The sequence below is a fragment of the Chiloscyllium plagiosum genome, chromosome 23 (assembly GCF_004010195.1).
Source record: "Chiloscyllium plagiosum isolate BGI_BamShark_2017 chromosome 23, ASM401019v2, whole genome shotgun sequence".
In the NCBI taxonomy this organism is placed as follows: Eukaryota; Metazoa; Chordata; class Chondrichthyes; order Orectolobiformes; family Hemiscylliidae; genus Chiloscyllium; species Chiloscyllium plagiosum.
Window position 1 is genome coordinate 4,370,216 of NC_057732.1, and position 26,638 is coordinate 4,396,853.

Consider the following 26,638-nt stretch of genomic DNA (forward strand, 5'->3'; position numbering starts at 1 on the left):
TTGGTGTGGACAGGTTGGACTGAAGGGTCTGTTTCCGTGCTGTACATCTCTATGATTCTAAATAAAGAAGTTTATGAAAGAGGCAGCAGTGATTTATTAAATTGCTATTGGTTGTCAATGACTTGTGACATCAGGTAGCTTGAAAGACAATCACAAAATCTTTTTCTCCTTCTGGTTTTACAATTTTGGTTTGATTAATGCGTTCGAAAGCTCATGTTTACATTTGTATGCTAAAATTAGTCATTTAATTCAAAATCAAATATTACTATGAAGTGTATGGAGCTTTCAAACCCCAAGTAAACTCATGCAAAAGATGACAACCTTGGTGTTTGCTGAAAAGGGGAATCCATGCCCAAGTCAAAGCGAAGTTCTAGTGCAAAATCTAGGGATTGATCCAATAAGCTTCAAAACTTGTATGGCCATTTAGCAATTGATTAAAAGTCTCAATGATTAAATTCTGTCTGGAACTTCATGCAGAGAGCAGGTTGCCTTGGCCTGGCTACCCCTTAAATCAAGGGAATACACATCTATTATTTCATTACCATTGGGGCTTACTCCACAGAAGGACTTTAAAAGGCTGTGAAGCAACATTGATGTCTCATAAGATAAATATCAACCCTCTTAATACTGGTAGGATTACATCACATTTGACTCTGTAGCCATTCTTTCATTGCTAAATCAGTGACATTCTTTACTTTTCCACCCAACTCAAACGTGCAGAAGCACTATCGCCATTAAATTTTGAGTTGTACAGCATAGTAACAGACCCTTTGGTTCAACGTGTCCATGTCGACCAGATGTCCCAAATTAATCTAGTCCCACCTGCCAGCACCTGGCCCATATCCCTCCAAACCCTTCCTATTCATATACCATCCAAATGCCTCTTAAATGTTGCAATCGTGCCAGCCTCCACCACTTCCTCTGGCAGCTCATTCCATACACATACCAGCCTGCGTGTGAAAAAGTTGCCCATGGGTCTCTTTTATATCTTTCCCCTCTCACCCTAAACCTAAGCCTCTTGGTGGTTTCAGATATCCAACCGAGTAAGGTTATTTCTTTCTTGCAGAGAACATAAGAAAAACTTCAATATTCTCATGTGCGTCTGCAGGGAATATAGTGGGCAGGCCCAGAAGGATAGAGATAGGGTCCTTCTCCAACCTTAATGGAAAGTCCACTGCACTGCATCCACCACAGCACTCCAATAAGTTTGATGCCTATCGCAAGACCAAAGACAAATGGATAAGAGTGCCCTACAAACCTTGCACTTGGGACATGCTGAAGATACCCCTGGTTTAAACTTTGACAAACTGTCCAGAGCCAAGTGGACCCTGTGGAGAATCTTCAACTGTAAAGCATGGGTCCTATTGCAAACTGATATCTTCCTTGCATTCTGCCAAATATCCTCCCAACCGAGAGGCCAGAAGTGCCTCCCATTTTTGACGGCCTTGTTTAAATTTTAATCAAATACAGTAATCGGCTTTGAACAGTGATCCGGAACTGGAGTAACGAATATGCCCAAATTCATAAAACCCTCATGACCACCTAAATGGCCCTCAAGACCTAACTCATTCATAAGAGCACCCAAAGACATAGCCTCTGATTTCGCAAAATTAATCTTGCCGTGCATTCGCACGTTTGGCGTTTCTCGGGGTGCATCAAGAGAGGCACAGAAACTGGATTTGTCAAAAAAAAAAGTTAGGACATCTGCATTCAAAATCTTATGTAATTTTGACCCCACAGATGATATTAGGGTCCCCACAAATGGCCTCCGCCAATGGTTCAATCACCAATGTAAAAAAAGTGGCAAAAGAGGACAGCCCTGTCAGCTGCCCCTAAAAACATTAAAATTGCTCGGTCGCACCCTGTTGGTGATGACTGCCGCGAGAGGGGCACAGTAAAGAACCTTTACCCATCTTATAAAGACTTCGCCCAAACCAAACTGCTCCAGAGTATAGCCAAGGAAAGGCCACTCAACTCAATAAAACGCCATCTCTGCATCTACAGAAATCACCAATCCTGTATTGACATGCCTGAATTACATTAAAGCAACCTCCTAACATTATTGATATGATCTAGCCCATCTGGTCCTCTTTACTAATAGAAGGTAACAGTCTCCAGCCTTAACGCGGGAGTCTTAGAGGATTTTAAAGTCACATTTAAGAGTGAGATGGGCCTGTATGAAGTTCAGTCTTCCAGGTCCTTCCCTTGAAGGAATAAAAGGGAAATATTGGCCTCTCCCAGAAATGGTGGGAGATGGTAGTAGAATCATTAAACATATTGAGCATCGGGCCGGACAGATAAATTACTCATAGAATTCACTGGGAATTCAGTCAGGACAGGGCACCTTTCCACTCTGAAGTTGCCTCACAGCTTCCTGCACTGAAAGGGAGCACAGAGAAAGGACTCTTGTTCAGGAGTCATATGTGGGAGCTTCAGATCCTTAAAACAAAATCCATTTTAGCCTGCCCCTCCTCAATCCTCTGATTGGTATAACTTAGTAAAGTCTCTAGAACGCCCAGTTAATGTTTAGAATCACATGTTAGGTTCCCAGACCCTTCCCCAGTCACCATAACGGCTTGTGGGGCACTCCTTTTCCTGTTGAGATATGCTAAGTATTTGCCTCTCCAGGGTTTGGATCCTATCCTTGGATGAACTCGTATCAGCTTCCACCACTGTGACCTACCTCATCCACCTTCTTCTCCAGGTCTCCCAGCTGCTGCTCGTGCTTCTGCAGCATTGGAGAGATTAGAGCCAGCTTCTCTTCAACCTCTTTCCCCAGCAATTTGCAAGATTTCGTGAGCTCGTTCATCAGGGTCTGGGAAGTAATCAACTCAGAGGGCCCTGCAGGTCAGGCCACAGACGCTTCTCTTTTTCGGCATCACTGGATGGCTGGAAATGCAGGTAAAGTTAGCTTATAAAAATTTCTTGGGACTTCACGATCTTTCTGGAGTCTCATGATATCGATGGTCCAGGTTGGGTGGGATAAAGGTCCGTCCCACTTGTGCTGCCGTCCCTTGGATCCCTGAGCATTGCTGATTTTAAATGGGAACTATTCTTTCCCTAGTTACTCTTTTGTCCTTAATGTAGTTGTAGAATCTCTTCAGATACTCGTTAACCCTATTTGTCAAAGTTCTCAAGTCCTTTCTTGCCCTCCTGATTTCCCTCTCAAGTAAAATCCTACTGCCCTTACACTCCGTCACGGATTCACTTGATCCCAACTGCCTATACCAGGCATATGCCTCCTTTTTCTTGAGCAAACTACTATCTCCAGTCATCCAACATTCCCTACATCTATTAGCCTTGCCCTTCACCTCAACAGGAACATACTGCCTCTGAACTCTCATTTTTAAGAGTCTCCCACGTTCCAACCATCCCTTCATCTGTAAATAGTCTCTCTCAATCAGCTTTTGAATGTTCTTGCCTAATATTGTCACAATTGGCCTTTGTTCAGTTCATAACTTCAGTGGCTCATTAAGACAGCTGCTCAGTTGGACAATGACAAGTGATGTTCAATAAATGTACAGTGGTCAACAAACAAAAACATTCAAGCAATAAGTGCTGACATCAGCTGTAGACCAGGTCAAGAACCAATAGCTACTCACTCAGTACAATTCACAGCTGGAAACATTTAACCTATTCAACAAGCTATGAATTACATCTTTGGGTGCCAGGTTCTGCAGATGCAGGCTTACAAGCACATACACAAAAAGTTGTCCTCACTGGTCCATTTTTAAGTAATGCAAGAAAGTGGACTCTCTTATTGGATGCCAAAAGTAAAATACCATTGAGCTGCAAGTTCTTTCAAATGATTTGCTCTATTGTTCACTTCAGAGTGCACTGAACTAAATCCGATATTACCCAATGCACAACTAAAGTTAAGATCACAATGTTCTGAAAACTTCCAATTCAACTTCCCTTAAGAACACTGTGGCTCAGTGGTTAGCACTGCTGCCTCAGCGTCAGGGACCTGGGTTTGATTCCAGCCTCACGCAGTGTCTGTAAACTTTGCACTTCCCACCGTGTCCGTACGGGTTTCCTCCCACAGTCCAAAGACATGCAGGCTAGGGGAATTGGCCATGCTAAAATCACCCATAATGTTCATGGATGGGTGGATTAGGTGCATTAGTCAGGGGGATGGGTCTGAGTGGGATATTCTTCAGATGGTCGCTGGGGACTTGCTGGGCCAAAGGGCCTGTTGCCATATTGTAGGGATTCTATGTTTCAGTGGATGGACTTCACTCACTGGCCACGCCCACTATAATCAATCAGTAGCGTTAAAAGAAAATATTACTACTCCAGACTCAAACTTGCATTGCATATGGTGCAATCAAGTAACTCTTGTTGTTTGTCAAGACTTTCAACAGTACATAGGATTCTGTATGGAAATAAACCATGAATTCTACACAACAAAAGCAAATCTCAAAAGAAAAAAAACCAGATGTTCTTTACATTAGAAGCAAAACAGACAATATTTCAATTCCCACAGTAGTTAGATTAAACCATTAGTAAGTGGAATCTATCTTCATGGATGTAGGTTTGCTTGCTGAGCTGCAAGGTTCATTTCCAGATGTTTCATCACCCTACCTAGGTAACATTTTCAGCAGGCCTCCAGGCGAAGCACTGCTGATAATTCCTGCTTTGTGTGTGTTTGGGTTTCTTTGGGTTGATGCTGTCATTTCTTGTGGTGATGTAATTTCCTGTTTTTCTCAGGGGGCAGTAGATGGGGTCTAACTCAGAGTGTGTTCCGGTTGGAATGCCATGCTTCTAGGAATGTCTGGAAATGAACCTTCCAACTCAGCGTGCAAATTTACATCCAGAACCTCAACCTGAGCTACAGATCTTCTCAAAACTCACTAAAATCAATCTTCACGTTCCATTAAAGAAATAAAAACAATTTTGTTAGAAATCCTCAGGTTAACGAGCACCTATGGCAACAGAGTGACAGGATCAGAAGCGATTGAAATGCTATTTAATATCAGGGGGAGTATTTAAATTGGCCACTCCGCTCCTGATCTCATTACAGCCTTGGTTCAAACATGGACCGAAGAAGAACTAATTCCAGACAGACGGCACGAGAGAGGGCGCGCGCGAGAGCGACAGCTCTTGACATCAAGGCCATATTCAACCGAATGTGGCACCAAGGAGTCAAACACAATTGGAATGATTGGGTATCGGGGCAAGCTTTCTGCTGGTTTGAGTTATACTTGACACACAAGACCTTTCCGAGTACATAAAAACAAAATAGGAGGTCGCTTGGCCCTTTCAGCCTGCTCCCCCATTCAGCACGGTCATGACTGATCATCCAACTCAATAGCTTAATCCTAATTTCGCCCCCCCAACCTTTGAATGTATTCAAGAGGTGGCTAGACATAGCACTTGGGGCAAATGGGATCAATGTTTTGGCAGCTACTTCCTGTGGTAAGGAATGCCACAGGCTCACCACTCTTTGGGTGAAGTGTCTCATCTGTCAGAAATGGTTTTCTCCAAATCATCAGACTGTAACCCCTGGTTTTGGATGTGCTCACCATTGGGGACATCCTCCCTGCATCCACCTTGGCTAGTCCCATTAAAATTTTAAGTCTCCACAAGATTCCTCCCGTGCAGCCCCAACCTGCCCAGATCATTAAGCTCTTCTGCATCCTCAGTTTACCCTCCCAAACTTTGAGTTGTCACATTCGTTCCTTCATCCAAAATAGTTTAGTGAATAGCTGGGGTCCTAGCACCAATCCTGTGGACCTCACTAGTTGCATCTGCCAATTTGACAGGGACCCATTAATTCCTACTGTTTCCTCTCTGCCAACCAGTTTTCTATCCATTTCAGTACACCTGCCCCATGCCATGTGCTTTAAATCTTACACAAAGATCTCATTTGGGACTTTGGCTCCCCGTTGTCAACTCTAGTTACATCTTTAGAACTCCAATAGATTGGTCAAGCATGATTGTTGGAGGTTAGTCATTTCTGTAAGTATGCTTTGGGCTTGAGGAACTAAAGACCATGTTCAAACGTAACAAGATCTGGAGCATGTCAAGGCTTCAGCTGACAAGTGGAAAGTAACCTCCACACCATAAATGCCAACTAATGACCAACTATCCCCAAATATCACGGTCCCTCAACATTCAATTGTATTGCCATCACTGAATCTACCACTAAACATCATGGGGGTTATCAACCAGATACTCAACTGGACTCACCACAAACAAATGGCTACAAGAGCAATTCAGAGGCTATAAATACTGTAGCAAGTAACACCCGACTTCCCAAAGACTGCCATCTATGAGGCACAAGTGATCTGTGTGGTGTAATGGAACACTCCCCACTTGTCTAGTTACATGCAGCTCTAATAACACGAGCAGCTTGACAACAGTCAGGACAAAGCAGCCCACTTTTGATTGGCAGCATATTCACAAGCATGCATCTGCAATGGTCAATAGTACACACTGCTGCTATTACCACCTACAAAGGTGCACTGCAGAAGTTCAAATAGATCATTATAGCACCTTCCAAACTCTCGACCATCTCCATCTCGAAGGACATTGGAATACTGTCATCCGAAAGACCCCCCCCCTACAAAAAAACCTCACTATCCTAGCTTGGAGATGTAGGTCATTCCTTCACAGTCACTGGGTCAAAAATTATAGAAATCCCTTCTCAAGGGCACTGTAGGATCAACTGCATGGGACAGGTGGTTTAAAGGCAGCAACTCACCACCACCTTATCAAGGCTAACTAGGGACCAGTGATGGCCCCTTCCCAAGAGAGTCTAAAAAAGATAATCACTGACTGCCATGAGCACAAACATGGAATTATGTTTGGGTCAAATGTTATTTTGGGACCAAAAAGCCACAGTTATCTAAACTCAATTTTTGTCCACTTTCCAATATAAAACCAATACCAAAAACTAAATGAGAGACAGTCGTTTAAGACTCTCCAGATAACACCAAATCAGAAAAATTAACTAAAACACCTCAACGTCAATGCATTGAGCAGTTCATCCAACATTTATATTTGTTGTAACCTCAATTACAAGGTCAGTTCTTCAGATAAAAAAATGATAGCATACATGGTAATTCTAACCATGATGGATACTAAGGATAATCTGAAGTGTACAGTGAAGTTTTGACTAGCAGTCGAGATCAGTAGAAGCATGGGCTATTCAGTGTTGCTTTGCATGTTGCAGACCAAATGCCTTACATTAAATGAACCAAAAAAAAGGCATTCAAATTACAAGACATAACTAGCACTTCAAATACATAATAAATAAGAATGAATGACTATTAAGCTCAGGTGAAAATAAAACCTGAAGCCATGTTATGCAGTTTTAAAAAAAGTGTATAGTGCAGAACAAAACAAAAAATAAAGTGTGTTGCAGCAAGTGAATCATCCATGGCTCCTGATCAAACATCCTATTGAGGATATTCTCAACAGTTAAACTAACACACAATTTGAACTGAAACAAAAAAGTAGTGTTTCGTAAACAAGGGGGAAAGCGAAACCATCTACTTGACTGGAAAACTGTAATTAGTTTTTAAATAAGTTACCCATGTTCCAATACTTTCAAATCAGTTCAGATTGCATAACATGACAAGTTATCTTTGAAATAGCACACCAGTTACCCGAAAGGAAAATAACTCATCCAGGTCTGCTCAAGCTTGGGGAAAAAAGACAGTTGCCTCCTTTAAAAAAAAAGTTCAACCCACTTATTAATCAGTTTGGAAATTTGGTATGGCTACTGCCAACAGGGTTGTAACAAAGACAAACAAACATTCTTAAAAAATGTAAATCACATACCAATGAACTCTCAAATACTTGCAACCCCATTAAGCATTACGGCATTCTAACTTTTGAGCCCGAGTTTAGGCTACAGTGCTGGCATTGCAAGACTTAAAAGGAGGCATCTGAATGAGTATATGAATAGGAACAGGAACAAGTTAGAGGATATGGGCCAAATGCTGGCACATGGTATTAAATTAATTGAGGATATCTGGTTGGTACAGGCGGGTTGGACTGAAAAGGTATGTTTCCAAGTTGTACGGCTCTAAATGACTGACTGTTTCCAAAGGCATTTTCCTGACAGTCCACATTGGTGTAACTGGATTTCTTAGGTTTCCAATTCCATGTAACAGCTCGTCAGTCATTTAAATGACTGACTAATGTGTCAACACAACCTCAAAATTAGATTTAAAAAATTGCCATTAGCAACCACAAAGACTATTACAGGTATGTGGACCTGACTGCGCAGGGTGTTTTCTACACAAGTTTTACATTTCCTATATCATTTAATGTTAGATGTTAACATGTGTAACATTTCTAGCCATAATATATCAAGAGCCTGGAGGCTCTAGAACCTTAAGGGCTGCATGACTTAATGTTGGTTGGAAACAAACTTGTATCGAAACATCTCTGCCTGGAACATGGGGCAGGGAGAAACATTAATTTGTATTGGATTTTGTGGATTTAAATAAAAATTAACGTTAGCTCTTTGGACTGCATTGAACTACAGGTTTACAGCACAGCGGGAAAAAAGGGCCCTTTGGCCCATTAAGTCCGTGCCAGTCAAAAACAAACTATTCGAAGCCCAATTTCCAACACTTGGTCTATGTCCTCATATGCCTTGGCAAATGCACATCTAAATGCTACTTAAAATAGAGGGTCAGGGTACCACCACCCCAGCCCCACCCCCCGATTTGGATAAAAAAAGAACCTTTCTCATCTCAACCTTCTTCTACACCTAGTCCCCTTGGTAAAGAAAGTTGCTAAAAAAACACAACTGCCTGAAACTTTATGCATATTTTGAATATGCAAACTATAATTGAGCCACAGAATTGCTGTAGTGAGACATTACTTAAATTTGAGTAAAATTCAGAAATATTTTGTAAATGTATTGCCCTACCCCCAATAAACACTGCCATTTAATCAAATATTCAAACTGAACCCAAGTCATAAACCTAAGTTTATGACAGTTAAAAAGTCAAGAATAAAACAAAAGTATCCAAATAATATTAAATTGGGAAAGTTCAGGGAAAAGCCAGTATTTGGTTTAGAATTGCCAAATGAGATTTGATATGCAAATTTGGTCATTATACTACCAGCCTCAAAAAAAAGACAATTACACCACATACTGTATCACTATGTAAAATAGTACAACTATATCTTCAAACCCAGGCACACTACAGTTATACAGGCAGCAAATTACAGTCACAGGGTATCAGCATTGTGCAATCTTGCCAAATCAGCAACTAGAAATACAATATGATACCACTGATGTTAAAACAGACAGATGAAAAGCAGGCCTCTTAGCAGTTATGTTGTGCAGTGGAAGGCTTAATTTGGACTATGTCCAAAGGAGTTTTGCATCAATACTGTCAAGTTCAAACCAGCAACAACTGCATTACACTGCTAACTTCATCTGGTACAAAGTCATCCCAGCTAAATACAGGATTACAAAAGAATATTACTTCAATTTTTTTTGGAATATCACAGACTAGCCTTTGGATACTGTACCTCATTTGCCATATAAAACAATGTATTTTAGAATAATGCAAATAGAATTGGGAAGTTGCTCTCCTGGTATCGCAGTGCTCAGTCAAGACATAAATAGAAATTCTGGTTAGTAGTTTCTATGGACTTTGAATAGATTCAGTTTTAAAAAGAATTCTAAAAGCTGGAATAAATCAGTTCTATTCCATTTTGTTAATTTATTTACACCCTGGACCCCAAATCCAATTTTAAAAAAAAACTATGTGCAACACAATGAATATCCATGACTTGAAATAAATTTTAGGTAAATCTCACAGATTGATATAGGCCAAGTGAAATAATTACTAGAACCTCAAAATATGTTGGTCTGTCTTCAAAAGATTAAAGTAATACCCTCCACAAAGCTGGATTGTCAAACGATCCTAAATGTGTTTCACAAGCAATCTGGATATTTAGAGTTTATTTTGACTTGGAATGTATTTTCACATTACTATCAATATTCAAACCAAATAATTTATATTTCCACCAGACATCCCTTCAAGATATGTTTTAAATTTAAAGTTTTAAAATGCCGCAGCTGCAATGTTTTTGCTATTCCATGGTCTATCCATGTCATCAGGTGTTATGAACCCAGTAGATATAATCTTGGGACAGGTCATATCCCAGAGTGAAACCAGGCTGGGCAGGTCACAAGTTTATTTTTTGCAATTTGGTTCCAGTGATGATCAGTCACTGAACATATTCACAAGTGCCAATGCTTTTTCCAGTTAAAAAAAAAGCAAAGCAATTTCACAAAAGTAAATGCAGCTTTATATATTTCAGAATATCATCCTAAACAACTAGAAGAAAATTTCAGCTCTTTTCCCAGCAATATCCTTTTCAAAACACCAGTTAAGTAGATTTTGAACTTGACTGACACTGCACATTCAGATATGATTAGCACTCATTCTCCCAAGAGAGAGAGACACACACAAATACAAACTAACTCACCTCTTTCACATTTTCTTCCTAGACTGCTGAAATAGTTCAAGACTCACTTTCTGCAGACGTGGCCAGGCAGGCTAACTCTCAGCCATCAGGCTTCTATAAACAAACTTGCTCTGCTGTTGTGATAGCTTTTCTAATCCTCACCAGTCACTGGCCTCTAACCATGGGTTCTGGATATCCGTAAGCAGAATTTACTAAATATTCAGCAATTAATTCCCTCAGCAAATAAACAAGTGTTAGGTGCATTGGTTGGAGTAAATATAGGGAAACAGATCTGGATGGGTTACGCTTGAGGGGGTCTGTGTGGAGTTGTTGGGCCAAATGGCCTGTTTCCACACCGTAGGGAATCTAATTTAAAAAGCACAGTTCTACATCAACTACAGCCAGAAAACTAGCAGTACAGTGATTTTCTCTAAAGGGGTCAAAAACACGGATTCAAACAGTTGCCTTCTGAAATTGTCAAGGTTTTCTTTCAAGTGGAGACAGTCGCACCACCAGGTCAGGTTACAAAAATGTAGCTAACATTCAGAGAATAGACAGACTTATTGGTTGGAATGGATCCTTTGTCCAAATTCTGATAATACTACCGTGAAATTATCTCAAGCGACCTCAACACATCATCTCAGAACTGCTCCTCAGCTTTTTCTTTGTCCATCACTTCATAGTACAATACCATAGGATCTTTTGAAGCTGAGCACCTATTGCTCCTCAGTACCAACATCTCCAGAGATCTCTCCACTATAAACCAGAAAAAGATTAAGAGCTAAGCTATCCTTTCACTACCCATCGTTGTGGCATCCAGATCAAAGTATCTCACACCCAATGCTTCCAGACATCTAGGCACTCTGAAGCTCAGGACCCAACTCTGTAGAACTCTTGCCCTTATCTATTGAGGCACCTTCTCCACTGCTATTAAAACCAACTACCAAATCAAGCATTGTTAAATAAACACTATACTAGGTGTCTCCCAGGTTGATGGGGGCTGAGTTAACAGAAATTCTGCACATTGGTAAAGGAATGCATTTTTAAAACAATTAAAACCACAAAAAAATTCTAGCACATTATATAGAGAAAGTAATGCTGGTATCAATCCTGATAAGTTATAACTATATGCTGAATAGGAGAACAAATTCTTAATGTGAGGTTCGTTTTGTGTACTCTTGATTGGACTCCAATCTTGTCATTTTTGTCATCTCCATATAATCACTGTCTTCATTTTAAGCCCTGATATCACGTACAGGGCTTTACCACAATCAGTCCATCTTCTAATTATCTTTTTGAACAAAGACATTGGCTGGTTTGCAGGTTTACCACAAGTCTTGCTCACTGTTAGTTCATTACTCATTTCAAGGCCAATTGTAAAACAAAAGACAAAAACTTGGGTTTAAAGAATTTTTCACTGCAGTAACAATTATGGCCATATTATCAAGACATTCTTTCAGTGAACCGCTCAGATGAACCGCTCAGATATATCAACTGCTCTAAGTTTGCCTGAAGGGACTATGAACATACATTCAACATATCAAACGGCTTCTTTACTGGTCCTTTTCTCATTGAGAGTTTCAATTGGCCTACTGTATTTTGAAGATCTCCACTGATGACTCCTTCCAAATTCCTTTGCTTCTTGCGATTCCAGTGGAGGTCTCAAAAAAAAGTGTTATCCCCTAATTTCTAAACAATAAAGATTTCTGAACTTTAACAAGACAATGTATAACCTAGATTCACAAGCCTTCCATTATACTAATCAAGAATAATAATATTAGCCCACAAATGCTCTATTTACCAGGAAAAAATGCTGAAGCAGCTCAGGTCTGTTCTGTGAAGAGAAAAACAGAAGTTAGGTGTCAAGTTCAATCACAAGTCACACTGTATTCTCAACTCTAACTCCTGTTTCTCTTTTCATAGATACTACCAGACCAGTGTTTTTCCAGCATTTTGTCTTTAGATCTCCACCATCCACAGTATTTTGCTTTTACTTTATTCTGTTATTACTCCACTGACCCATTTCCCCTCTAAAGTAACATAAGCCTCCCAAATGGAGAGATTTTTTTAAAAATAAAAGTAAAACAAAATGGCTTTCACTAATGTGTTACTTCCAAAAACTAGAAGGAAGTCATTGGACAGCAACAGACCTTGCCAATGGATTTAGATGACTGAACTTAAGACAAGTGTCCTTTTGATTACATTTGAAATAAACTAGATTTGCAAAGTTTGAAGTTAGCACTATTTGACATCTACACATCTGCTCAACTTTAAGTTCATATCAGCAGTCTTAGGAAAATGACGACTTCTCCCTTTTTATTCTCCTGTATTGCTCACCATGACAAAGTTGTAAATCCAGCTCCATGAAGTCAGTCACTGCAACTCTGAATTAGCAGGCAGAGGGGTTTACTTCAAATGGATCAACAGCATCTCTCACACCACAGTAAAGCCATCAACTCTTCTCAGCCCTATTCTCTCCAAGGGAAAAAAAAAGTGGTAACTTCTTCAAATCTACCCTAGAGCTCCGAATCCCTGAAGCCAGCTTGTAAATTGCTTCTGCGCACTTGCATTGTGCTCGCATTCTTCCTATTGTGGCGCATAGAACCTTACATTCCAGCTGAAGTCTAACGTGCACCTTATACAGGTTCAACATCTTGCTTTTGTATTCTCTGCCCCATCTGATAAAACGGACGCTGCTATACACTTATTACTTCTTACACCAGGATTTACCACTTTCAGTGATCCATGCACATGTCTCTGCTCCTGCACTCCTTAGATTTGCATCCCCTAGTCCATGTTGCCTTTCAATGTTCTTCCTGCCAAAATGCATAACTTCACACTTTTCTACATTGAACTTCATCTACTTCACATCTGCCCACTTGTTTAAATTTCCTTCTAGAGTTTCATGCTGTCCACCTCAGTGTACAACTCATCCAAGTTTTGTCATCTGCAAACTTTACAAATTATTCTTTGCACACTAAGACCGGGATCAATATACATTAGGAAAAGCAAGTGTCCCAATACCAACTCCTAGGGAACTAGGGTGTAGGTTTGCTTGCTGAGCTGTAGGTTTGATATCCAGACGTTTCATTACCTGGCTAGGTAACATCACTGGCGACCTCCAAGTGAAGCGAAGCTGTTGTCTCCTGCTTTCTATTTATAGGTTTGTCCTGGATGGGGTTCCTGGGGTTTGTGGTGATGTCATTTCCGGTTCATTTTCTGAGGGGTTGATAGATGGCATCTAGATCTATATGTTTATGGTGTTGTGGTTGGAGTGCCAGGCCTCTAGGAATTCTCTGGCACATCTTTGCTTAGCCTGTCCCAGGATAGATGTGTTGTCCCAGTCGAAATGATGGTTTTTTTCCTTTGTGTGTAGAGCTACGAGGGAGAGAGGGTAGTGCCTTTTTGTGGCTAGCTGGTGTCCGTGTATCCTGGTGGCTAACTTTCTTCCTGTTTGCCCTACGTAGTGTTTGTGGCAGTCCTTGCATGGAATTTTGTAGACAACGTTGGTTTTGCCCATGGGTTGTACTGGGTCTTTTAAGTTTGTTAGTTAGGACAAACATAAATAGAAAGCAGGAGACAACAGCTTCGCTTCACTTGGAGGTCGCCACTGATGATGTTACCTAGCCAGGTAATGAAACGTCTGGATATCAAACCTACAGCTCAGTGAGCAAACCTACACCCTCAACCGGAGCTACAAACCTTGCAAAATCCTAGGGAACTGCTGCACAAACCTTCCTCCAGTCCACAAAAGGTACCCACATGGACTATCACTTGACCAATTTTTACCTCCTTGCTGCTTCTGGCCATTTTATGGCATGACCTACAACTTCCTTCACATTTGTGGCATTGTAGAAGCTGTCAAAAGTCCCATTCGCTGGCAGTTGCTCAGAGACGATAACGACTCTCTTCCACTCAGGCAAATCCATAGGCGACGGTACAGACTGCTGCCACTGCAGTCTGTTACACATGGGGCAGGTGGTAGCTACAGGAAGGTGGGTGGGGCATGATGTAGGAGCACACTCGTTTCCCCTGGCTTTCACTTTTCCCCCACCCAGTAGCAAATAGGAGGTGCTCAACACCTTCCCAGATGCCTCTCCTCCACTTGAAAGTCTTGGACCAGTGATTCCCAGGGGTCTGTGGGAATGGCACACTCACTAGTGAGGCCTTGAGGGTATCATTGAAGCACTTCCTCTGTCCACCTGGGGCTCAGCTACCATTGCAAATCTGCGAGTAAAGCATCTGTTTGAGGTGTCTCACGCCAGTCACATGGAGGGCATGCCCAAGCCCATTGTAGCTGTGCTGAATGAGCAGTGCTGTGAATGTCAGCCTGGTTGAGGACGCCGATGTTGGTGCATCTTTCGTCCCAGCAGATTTGCAGGATTATGTGCAGGCAACGTTGGCGGTACTGCTCCAGCACCTTAAAAGGTGTGTATAGATAGTCCACGTCTCCAGAGGCAAATAGGAGGCCAGAAATCACTACAGCTCTGGAAACCATGAGGTTGGTGTCAGGTTTGATGTTATGGTCCTCAAACATGTTTTTCCTCAGACAGATGGATGGCTGCACTAGCACAGAGGCTGTGCTGGATCCCTTAAATCAATAGGTTCTTCAGCCAACAGGAAACTTGAGATATTGGAAGTAGCCAACATTGTCCCATGGATGAGGAGGATCAGGGGTTTGCTCCACAACACCATGCCAGATTGGAAGAGGACCTTAGTCTTGAAGATGTTCAGGGAAGAGGCCATGCGCTCATCTGCCTCCATTAAAAGTGCTCACAATGGTCTGGAGTATATCCTGAAATTGCACATATGCAAGTCCCATGTTGGATGTCAGATACACAGCAGGGAATATCTGCTTTTCATACCAGAATACTTTGCAAAATTATTGATTAAATGCTAAATAGGAATTAGGACTGCAAAATTATTCATGCTCACTGGAAATTGAATTGGACTTCCTAAATTACCTTAAATATGACCAGCAGACGAACTCTTGCCACTAATCTTGCATGGCTACAAAAGCAAAAATTTCAGTTCACATTGCTGTCTAGATTAATAGTGTTGCAATGACTAATAAAGCATTGGATTAGTACATCCAAACAGAATGCAAAGTATTTAAATTTTAACTGGCTAAAATCAATACTATAAAATTGAGTCATTAAAAAGGAATAACATGGCTTATAATTCAACATTACTTATTAGCGTTATCAATCTGGATTTAAAGCCTATTGCAGATTTTAGACAAATGTTAGTTTTATTCCTGAGAGAGATACCTGTGCAACATCAAATACTTGCAGTCATATGAACAAAATGAGCTGTTAAAATGGTAGTGTGCTTTCTTGTTTCATATATGGGATGGTGCCACAGCAATCTCTAACAGGATTGTCATTCACCAGACAAAAATGTTAAGTAAACAGAGTTCATCTGAAGCATAAAATCATTGAATGATTGCAGCACAAAACAAAACAGCCAGACAGGATTAAATCCTATCCAGTGCCATCTTTCCCTGGCCTTCTCCTTAGAGATCTGCACATTCCTTTTTCAACTCTCCAATCTCTCTATTCAATCCACATTCATCACACAAGCAGAGCATTCCAGATCTCAACCACTTGATGCACGAACAAGTTTTGCATGGCGCTGTTGCTTATTTTGCTAATTACCATAAATCTACAACCTCTGCTTCTCAATCCATCCAATGGGAAGGGTTAGCAAACCTGTGACAATTCCAAAAACATCTATCCATCAAGTCTCTTCTCAACTTTTCCTTCTTCAGGAAAAAAAGAGCTTCAACTGTCCAACTTCCCAATCTCTAAACTCCCAGAAGCATTGTTAAACCATTTTTGTACTCTAAACATTTGAACATTCTTCCTAAGAAAAATAGAAGTGCCCTGAACTGGATGCAATACTCCAGGTGAGGTATGATCCCATGTTTTATACAATATGGGCTAATTTGATTGACTTGATTCAGTGTCACATATTGACTGAAAGTTATTGTTTTGTGTGCTAATCAAACAAATCACAAGTACATCAGGGATTAGAACACAACGCAAAATAATATTATAGCTACAGAGAAAGAATAACTAATATAGGAGATATCTGTTCCCAGAGCTGGAGGATTTGCGTTTTAAGGGAGAGGCTAGGATTTTTTTTTTTTTAAATTGGAGCATAGGAGGTTGAGAGGTGACCTGCAAGTGGTTTACAAAAATCATGAGTGATATAGATAAGTGAATGGCAGGTTTAAGGTTTGGAGTGGGCAATTTCAAGATGATGAGGAATATTAGAGGCCAGGAGAAAGACTTAAAAGGAATGAGGGGCAACTTTTTCCCAGTGTGGTTCTTGTGTGGAATGAACTTCCAGAGGAAGTGGTGGATATGGGTACGGTCACAACATTTAAAGGATATTTAAACACATGAATATGAACTGTTTGGTGGAAGCACAGAAAGGTGGGACGAGACTAGGTTGGGAAACTTGGTCAGCATGGACAAGTTAAACCAAAGGATCTGTATGACTATAATAGACAGCAGGGAAGCAACTATTCTGACAATTAGGTCACAAATCAGCCATGATCTCATTCAATGGCAGAACAAGCTCAAGAGGGGAATTGCCTACTTAGTTTCTTTGATTTAGGAATGTAAGTGCTGCACCATGCATATTTAAAAAGGAGGTAGTTAACCCAAAAAACCTTAGCAAAAGGTTTATATACTGTCTTGCATAAAGGCAGGCATGCAAAAGAAAACTACATATTTGTTCAAGGACATAAAATACACAGATGGTTCAAAGAGTAGCAACAGCTACTTAGATGGAAAGCAACATGCTAATAGGCCAGATTTTGCTGTTTTGCTTCATTTGTCTTTGCCTGATAAAATTTCCAAACTTTTGTACAGCATGCTGATTTTAAATGAGGCATCAAAACATTGTAGCACACAATTCAACATGTGGGACCTAGCCAAGGCTTAAATAACGAAATCAAAAGTTTTGGAAGTGATTAATTCGTGACTGAAGATGGAAATAAACATCTTAAAATATAGTGCATTTAGTATTTAAACCAACTACAGGAAGTTTAAAAGCAAGTAAAAAAAAACCATACCAAGAGAAAGAGAAGTGGTTTAACTTACACAGAGTTAGAGACGTACAGCACAGAATCAGACCCTTCGGTCCAACTCACCCACAGACCAGATATCCTAACCTAATCTAGTCCCATTTGCCAGCACTTGACCCACGTCCCTCCAAACCCTTCCCATTCATGTACCCATCCAGATGCCTTTTAAATGGTGTAGTTGTACCAGGCTCCATCACTTCCTCTGGCAGTTCATTCCACACACAGACCACCCTCTGCGAGAGAGAATTGCACCTTAGGTCCCTTTTCTATCTATCCCCTCTCACCCTAAACCCTCTAGTTCTACACTCCCCCATCCCAGGGGAAAAAACCCTATCCACATGTTAAGTTCTTTTCCCGAAGTTTCACAGGATGCAATTCACACACATCAACTTCGACAAAGTTTATTAAAGCTTGTACAAACTAGGTGCCCTCTTTGACCCTCCTCGCAGGCATGTGAAGTGAGGCACTGAACAAAGAAAACAAATCTCCTTTATACAGGTCAGTTGGCTATACTTACAGATACTCTGGCCTGTAGTCACATGCTACTCAAACAACTCATTACACCCACAGTCACATGTTACCCCAGGTACAATAGTAGGAGGAGATCCTAATAACAAATGTAATGCCCTAATCCTGGGGAATCATTATGCAGAAGATTTCCTGACTCCGATTCCCCAAGACAATGCAGGTGCAACATACTTAAAATTCAGGGAATGGCTTAGGAAAGCATTTCTGAACGGAAGAGATTGAATGGTAGTTTAACTTGATAATAGGATAGTAATAAGTGACTGTCTAATCGGAGTGTGGGTGATTCACATCATCCCAACCCACTTCCAGAATGTGGAGTGCAGTTTAACTCTAATATTAGATCAACATTCAGACAGATATTGCAACTTAAACTCTTGACATTATGCATGCCCTAGCAAGTTGAGAAGATTTGTAGCTCAGGTTGAGGTTCTGGATGTAGGTTTGTTCGCTGAGCTGGAAAGTTCATTTCCAGATGTTTCGTCTCCCTACTAGTTAACATCTTCAGTGGGCCTCCAGACAAAGCAATTAAGTGCTTCTCCCAGAGGCTCACTGAAGATGTTAACTAATAGGGTGACGAAACATCTGGAAATGAACTTTGCAGCTCAGCGAGCAAACCTACATCCATTACACATGCCCCCATGAATTTAAGTGTCCACAAGGTTATCCCTCAGCCTCTAACGCTCCAGGGAAACCAGCCCCAGCCTTAGCAACATCCTTGTAATTTTTTTTTCCCTGAATCCTTTTCAGGTATAACATCCTTCCAATAGGAAGGAGACCAGAACTACATGTCCAGTTATAAGCAAAAAAGAGTTAGATGCTACATTTGTTTGACACTGAAAAGTTCCTGTTCCAAATGTCTGACAGGAAGATCGAAATGGATAAACTCCACATCCATTGCAAGTTTAGCTTATTTTCACTGTACAAGCACAGGAGCTTAACGTTGTTCAGAGATTTGAACGGGGAACTAAGCGGTGCAAGATGTAGCTTAGGGATAGACAAATGAAACTGCACTTTGAATTTAAACTTGACTGAAGCTGCTGTTTGATTTGCTCTTAAAAATAGAGATTGACAGGACTTCTCATTTAAGAGCAAATTCTGGCTAATTGTCTCTGGTGAACAGAGGGCAGAAAGAAAGCTGAAAGAGAACAACTGCATTGCAGAAGCAGCAATACAGAGTATTTCACAACCCACTTGAAATTCCTTTCTCTAATCAGGGAATATTATGCTATTCTCATCCTTCCTTCCCCCCCATCATGATCACCAGCAGACTCAGATTGCTAAGCAACAACTATTCACCAACATTGATCTGGTCAACATTGTACAGCTAAGCAGGAGGTATAGAAAACAAGTTGGTTAACTATAAAACAGCCTCTTTACTTAAGCAGACCTTAGTGCCATTGACTACTCAAAATTAAATCTTAGTCTTCCTTTCTCCCCATTCTTCTCATTGTCTATTTATTGGAATGCGACCCCTCCCCTTCATTAACCCAATTAATACATTTTTCACATGAACTTCCCTCAAGCAAAGAGGTTTGGCCTCAAGCCACATTGTCTAATACCATCATAAATTGACTCACGTCATAACATACCTCCTGCTCAAAACAATTTCCCACAATGAAGTCTGTCACTCTTTGCTGGCTTTCACCTATTAAAACTTCTACACTTCATTTATAAAATGAAAACTGGATGTACAAGACTTACCATGTAGTCAATACACCCTCAAAGTGCACCTCTTCTGGCTACTCAGCTCAGAAGGCATTTAGCACGGAAACAGACACTTCAGTCCAACCAGCCCATATTGAACAATGCCAAACTAAACTAGTGACACTTGTCTGCTCTTTCCTGTTCATGTACTTATCCAAAACATTAAAAGTTATACCCACATCCACTACTTCCTCAGGAAGTTCATTTCACACACAAACCACCCTGTGTAAAATATTTGCCCCCATGTCTTTTTTAAAAATCTCTGCTCATTAAAAATGTGCCCCCTTGTCTTGAAATGCCCCATCCTAAGGAAAAGACAGCCATTAACCATCCGTACCCCTCTATTTTTATAGATACCTAGATCAGTTGTGAAGCTATTTAGTTTACCCAGAACTTTGACTCAGGACAAAGTAGATTATAAAAGTGGAAGACCAACAAGCCCTAGTCCAATTATTCACATCCTCCCCCCACCCCTACCCCGCCTCCTCCCACTCACTTTATTGTCCCTCTTACTTGGTTTTGAACTGTGTGCAACACCAACGGAGAACTGAAAATGTGTTGCTGGAAAAGCACAGCAGGACAGGCAGCATCCAAGGAACAGGAGAATCGACGTTTCGGGCATAAGCCCTTCTTCAGGAAACCCGGAACGTCGATTCTCCTGTTCCTTGGATGCTGCCTGACCTGCTGCGCTTTTCCAGCAACACATTTTCAACTCTGATCTCCAGCATCTGCAGCCCTCACTTTCTCACCAACGGAGAACTGTCTGGTCAGGGTCAGATCGGCCGAAGCTTACAATAGAATCAAATTTAAACTCAACTACTTCAGCCTCAGTTTCCAGTGCACCTATTCAAGGCGCACAGTGGCAGGAGCAGTCTACCAGAACGCAGCTGCAAAGAGGAGAGATTCCAGTCTCAGCATCAACCATCCCCTTTTTACCTGCTTTAAATCTGAAAAGAGTCCCAGGAACAGCATGTTCAAAAAAAAAAGCAGCTTACAATGGGAAGCCAAATGAAAGCACTACACTGTTTAAGTCTATCAATGGATGATGCAGTGCTGCAAGATAGTTACTTCAGGACCTCAGATCCTAACAGGTTAGGTGCTACTTTTTGCATGGGTTGCAATCCTAGAACTTGCAAATGCTTTCTTCCCACAAACCCAGTATTTCAGGAGCTTTATTCAAAACGTACCTGAGGAATACAAGTGAAAGTTATCTTGGATCCAACTGCTTGCTGTGCTAAGTTAGTCAATTGAATCTGTGCCTTTAGTTGCAAAGTAAGGAAACGGGGTGAATGTTTTTGACCTCTAAATCTTAACCAACTGAACTTGTTGTTTGATTGTTTATTGCTGTATTGCCAGTAACCACAAGGACTATGGTCATGAGCTTAGTTTTTTCAAGGTATTTCCAAATCAAGTCAGACTGAAAAGTCTAGTTTATAAATAGAATTAGGGAGAAGGGTTTCTCAGGACTTCAAGCATTTAAGAGGCAAGATCGGTGTCACTTTCAAATTGAGCAGGCTTTACAGATGAATGCTTGTCTCAAACTAAAAGGCATAACCTCAGGATAAGGTGCTGCCCATGTCAGACTAATAAGATTCTTTCATTCACAAAGAATAATATTCTTTAAAATATTTTATCCCAGAGGACTATGACTGCTCAGATAATAATTACATTCAAAACTAAGACCAATCAATTTTTGGGCATAACAGAATTAAAGGAGTCTTGGAGTACAGCAGTAATGAGAAGTTCTCTTCAAATTCAGTTCTCATTTTATTCAATGATGGCACAGAATCAAAGATATGAAGTAAACATGCTGATTTTTTTTTTTAAAACATCCAATTAATGCTGCTTTTCTTAATTTGCTTTTCAGCTAAAGGAACCTTATTTGAGCTCCAGTTGAAATGAGGAGAAACTTGCCAATGTAGCAATACTTGCCTGACCTTCCACCTCTCCCCACCCTTCGTGGGAAGAGAAGAAAAGTCTCACCTCTGATGTGGTGCTCAGCTAAGGACTGATCAAAAATCCAAATGGTTGATCAGTCTACACTTGTTTGAACACAGCAAGAGGATTTGGTGACAAAGTTAGTATTTGTTACACCTTGGATTCAATCGCAATGCAACTCCCAATCAATTTGAGCTCACACATACTTAGCCCAGACAGTCCAAGGCAAACAAAAAAATTGCTGAAAAAGCTCAGCAGATCTGGCATCATCTGTGGAGAGAAATCAGTTAATATTTTGAGTCTAGTGACTCTTCCTTGGAACTGACAGTCCGAGATACTAGAAGGTCAGCACCTACAAGGCACTGAAGTTGATATGAAATACTATAGATGTAGTTTAGGGGTTACTATTAAAAGTTCTTCACTCTACCACTTTCTAATCATACATAGGACTAGGTTCCAAAATTATGTTACTGCTTTTATGCCAATCCTCATACCAGCTAGAAACTCACTGTGAAAAACAACAGCTTATTCGGTTATTGAAACTTCTTCACTGTCTTGTTGACTTTATTACTTCGTTTGTATAGCTGGTGGAACCAGTAATGTTTTCCTGGAAACATTTCTCTCTTTGTGCCCCCTGACAAAATCTGAACCAATGAAATGAGTTTGGCCAGCAGAAAGCAAGAACTGCTGGAAAACAGAAGCAACTGCACCCCCCCCCACCGTCTCACACCACCACCCTCCCCACCCCACCCACCTCCATGTCATGTTACATCCACCTAACCTATCAGAATATGCCATTTTAGAAAGCCAATTAACCAGCTTCAACTTCCCAAGAGAGAAGAAATAAAAGAAAAAAAAATGTAACAAACATAGGTCTGTTCTAAAACAAGGAAAGTGAAATGAATTGCAAGTTAAAAGAGGAAAAGGAAGGGATTATTATTTTTCAAGCTGTTTTACTTTGAATCAAATTGTTACTGTACTAATCCATGTTTTTATAGCTCCTTAATTGCTACTTCAAAATTACAGCATACAAACCAAAAAGCAATTCCTCAAGGGAAACTAGACATTTCCCTGGAAGAGTCAGTAATCTAAAGGTTGATGCTCTTTCTGATCAAAGTTCAAAAGCAAGTTCCAAAACCTTACCGAATATATTGCTACACAGCCAACAGTTTACAAAGCCCTAAAATCCTGTATGAATTTAGTTACCACCAGGTTAATTTAGTATCAAGGTTAACTGACAGGAAGATAGTTTCAATAAATAAACAAACCATATACTTTGAACTGCCTAGAACACCCACATATTAAAATTATATACTGTGAGGTGCTGTCATTTGCAAAACAATGATTCCTTCCAGCAATTCTTCATTGAAGCCAATAGTCCAACTGCTTAGGTTGCCAATAGAACAGTAAGGAAGACTCAGTCGTTATAATTGTACAGTCTCCAACATATTAGAAAAGGCAGTCTGAAGGCAGCACAGTGGTTCGGTGGTTAGCACTGCTGCCTCACTGCAGCAGGGACCCGGTTCAATTCCAGCCTCAGGCAACTGACGCACATTCTCCTCATGTCTGCATGGCTTTCCTCTAGGTGGTCCTGTTTCCTCCCACATTGCAAAGAATGTGCAAGTTAGGTGAATTAGTGAAGCTAAATTGGCCATAGTGTTCAGGGATGTGTAGGTTAGGTGCACTAGTCATGGGTAAATATAGGATAATAGGGTTTGGGGAAATAGGTCTGGATGGGTTACTCTTTGGAGGATTGGTGAGGACTTGTTGGGCCGAAGAATCCGTGTGGAAACAGGCCCTAGGGAAAAGACATGGCCAACAAGCTAAGAAAGTGAAATAAAACTTGGAGATCCACTAGGTGTAAAACTGATTCTGTGCCACCCATGCACGATGTTTTTTCATTCCATTCACTACAACGGTTGAGGAGTGTAGTGCTGGAAAAGCACACAGTTAGTGAGGTAGCGTCTGAAGAGAACAGTTGATGTTTCTGGCATCAGCCGTACATTAGGAATGAGGCTGATGTCTGAAACGTCAACTCTGCTGCTCCTTGGATGCACCACACTCCTAGACTCTGATCTCCAGCATCTGCAGTTCTTGTTTTCTTTTAACTCACTATAATTGAACACCTTGATAATCAGAAATGCATCTTGGAAGAAACTACATAGATCTAGTAGATTTAAAGTTGATGTATTTGCTTTAACACTAAAATACAAACATAACCTGGCTTCCAAGTTGTCACACTGGGAGCAAGGTACTCCACTCTTCTCCACCCCCAAGATAAGTGAGTTAGTGAGAAAGAATATTGTGTAACACACCAATGTATGACAAGCTTAGAATCATTGAAATATGGACAATCAGGCACTTACTGCCACTATCAGTGCAGTTGCCAGCTATGACAACCAAAATGGATACCCAAGGAGGACTTCACTAAACAGCAACACAAATCACGCACTCAACAAGTTTAGATGAATTATTCAATGCCACTAACTTAGCTTTACCACCGTCATTTTTCAAAACGGTTAGTGGTTATTGGCACTGGTATAACCATGTTGTTTTAGGTTAGATTAGATTCCCTACAGTGTGGAAACAGGCCCTTCAGCCCAACAAGTCCACACCAACTCTCCGAAGAATAACCCATCCAGACTAATTTCCCTCTGACTAATGCACTAACACTATGGCCAACTTAGTATGGCCAATTCACCTGACCTGCACATCTTTGGATTGTGGAAGGAAACCAGAGCACCTGGAAGAAACCCATACAGACACAGGGAGAATATGCAAAATTTCAGACAGATGCAGAGGCTGAAATCAAACCTGGGTTTTTGGTGCTGTGAGGCAACAGTGCTAACCACAGTGCCTGTGCCCGAAACGTCGAATCTCCTGTTCCCTGGATGCTGCCTGACCTGCTGTGCTGTTCCAGCAATAAAGTTTCAACAGTGCTAACCACTTGAGCCATGACACCCCATGTATAAACAAAGCTTCCCAAGATGTTGGCATAGATATGATGTGCAAACTACCACATTTCACCAAGATGATTGCATCTGCTAAGAATGGAGGGCACAGGGAGGGGAGAGAGAGAGAGAGGAGAAGGGGGGGGGGGGGGGGGGGAGGGGAAGAGAAAACAAAATAATCTAACTTCTGAATTCCAACTCAGTCAAGTTAAAACTTGGGTATCCGTTTTGTGGTTCTGTTCACCGAGCTGGGAATTTGTGTTGCAGACGTTTTGTCCCCGGTCTAGGTGACACCCTCAGTGCTTGGGAGCCTCCTGTGAAGCGCTTCACAGGAGGCTCCCAAGCACTGAGGGTGTCACCTAGACAGGGGACAAAACGTCTGCAACACAAATTCCCAGCTCGGTGAACAGAACCACAACAACGAGCACCCGAGCTACAAATCTTCTCACAAACTTTGAACTTGGGTATCTGCTGAGACTAGAATGCTGGGTCTTGATTTATTGACTAGGACCACAGTCAGTACTTGCATGATCTATCATCCCCTCAGTATCTTGAGTACAGAGACATGAAGCACCAAGTCTCCTTTTGCGACATCTCCAATCACATTTCATTCATTGGATAATGGGGGCAAAATGAAAACGGATTATTTTCCCTTGCACCTGCATCAGTGCTCAGGCAGCGTCAATGTTGACATGGCCCAACTTTACACCTTAAGTGGCGCAGATGAGAGACTCAACCTCCTTTGACATTAAGCCTGAGCTTCCCACAATAAAGCACTTTCGCTAATACTTTCTGGCAAGCCTACATGATAAATGGCCACCGCTTAACAGCTGCTGAAACGGTACATATCGGATGCCACAAGCCAAAAGTTGAACATAGAGAAAGGAGGCATTGAAAGCAGAACATAGTTCCGACATCGCTTTCTTTTTAGAGAACTCAATGCTCGAGCGACAGACGTGTTTCACATGTCAATAATAGACCATTCTCTGGATGCTTGCAAGCAACCGGACAACAGATGTCCAACGCTGCGAGAAAAACCTTAAAAGATGCAATAATTCTTTGACGTGGAGAACGTGGCAGACAAAACAGGGCAAAAGGAGAGGGGGATTAAAGAAAGTACCATTGGGATTTTGGGCTGCTCCAGACTGAAGGGCAAATCCAATGTATTAACATTGCGATGAGAGAGAAAATAGATGATGATGAGAAGCATCAGGCCACCGGAGAAGGGGTTTACTTTAGTGCCTTATATTAAGAGATGTTTCTTTTTAAAATAAGGGCAAGCGGTTGGACATGAGGCCGAAGGGGAAGAGAGCTGAAAAGGAGAATCCAGAGGGAGGCGGAACCACCGGGGGGGGGGGGGGGCGGAAAAAGAGCATGGACCAACCGGCCGGTGAGACAGGGGGCAACAAGGTGGAGGTGTCCCCCCCCACCCCACCCGGGCAATAACAAGATACACCACCCTCACACAGACACTCACCTCCTCCTCACACTCGTTCTTGAAGCAGAGACACGCCGCCCGCTTCTTGTAGCCCTCGCCATCGTACGTGCGCGTCTGGTTGTGCTTAATCTTCATCATCTGGCTCGGCCGGGTGACCGCCGCCGACAATCCGGAGGGACAGAGGGAGAGGGAGAGAGGCAGGCGCCAGGCCACTGTAACCCGCACCAACCCCGGAGGGGGGTGGGAGAGAAAGAGCCCAGCTCCGGAGATACCGCCGATTATATTCCTCAACAGAGGAAAGTACGGGCGCTCTCCATCCAGCCGCGGCCACACGCACACACTCCTCACTCTCTCCCCCGGCCTGACTCAGTGACTCCGCCGGCTTCTCCTATTTAAATGGAGCCGCACTCAGCCCGCACGCTGCCGCCATCTTGTACGCCGGCCGCCCAGACACAGTGCGCACGCGCGGCCACCGCCTCCTGGGAAATCGGGTTCCACCCCCACACATCCCCTCCCCACCCCCACACTCCCCTCCCC

At 41.7% G+C, this 26,638-nt stretch overlaps 1 protein-coding gene across 2 annotated transcripts in view; it reads right to left on the bottom strand.

The window, feature by feature from the left end:
* Positions 1–26,565, bottom strand: part of LOC122561558 (diphosphoinositol polyphosphate phosphohydrolase 3-beta-like) — a 72,873-nt gene extending 46,308 nt beyond the window's left edge. For both annotated transcript variants that reach the window (XM_043713338.1, XM_043713337.1), the window contains exon 1: positions 26,141–26,565. In XM_043713338.1, the coding sequence (XP_043569273.1) occupies positions 26,141–26,239 (99 nt within the window). In that variant the 5' untranslated portion in view covers positions 26,240–26,565. The remainder of the gene's footprint in view (positions 1–26,140) is intronic.
* Positions 26,566–26,638: the final 73 nt, after the last annotated feature.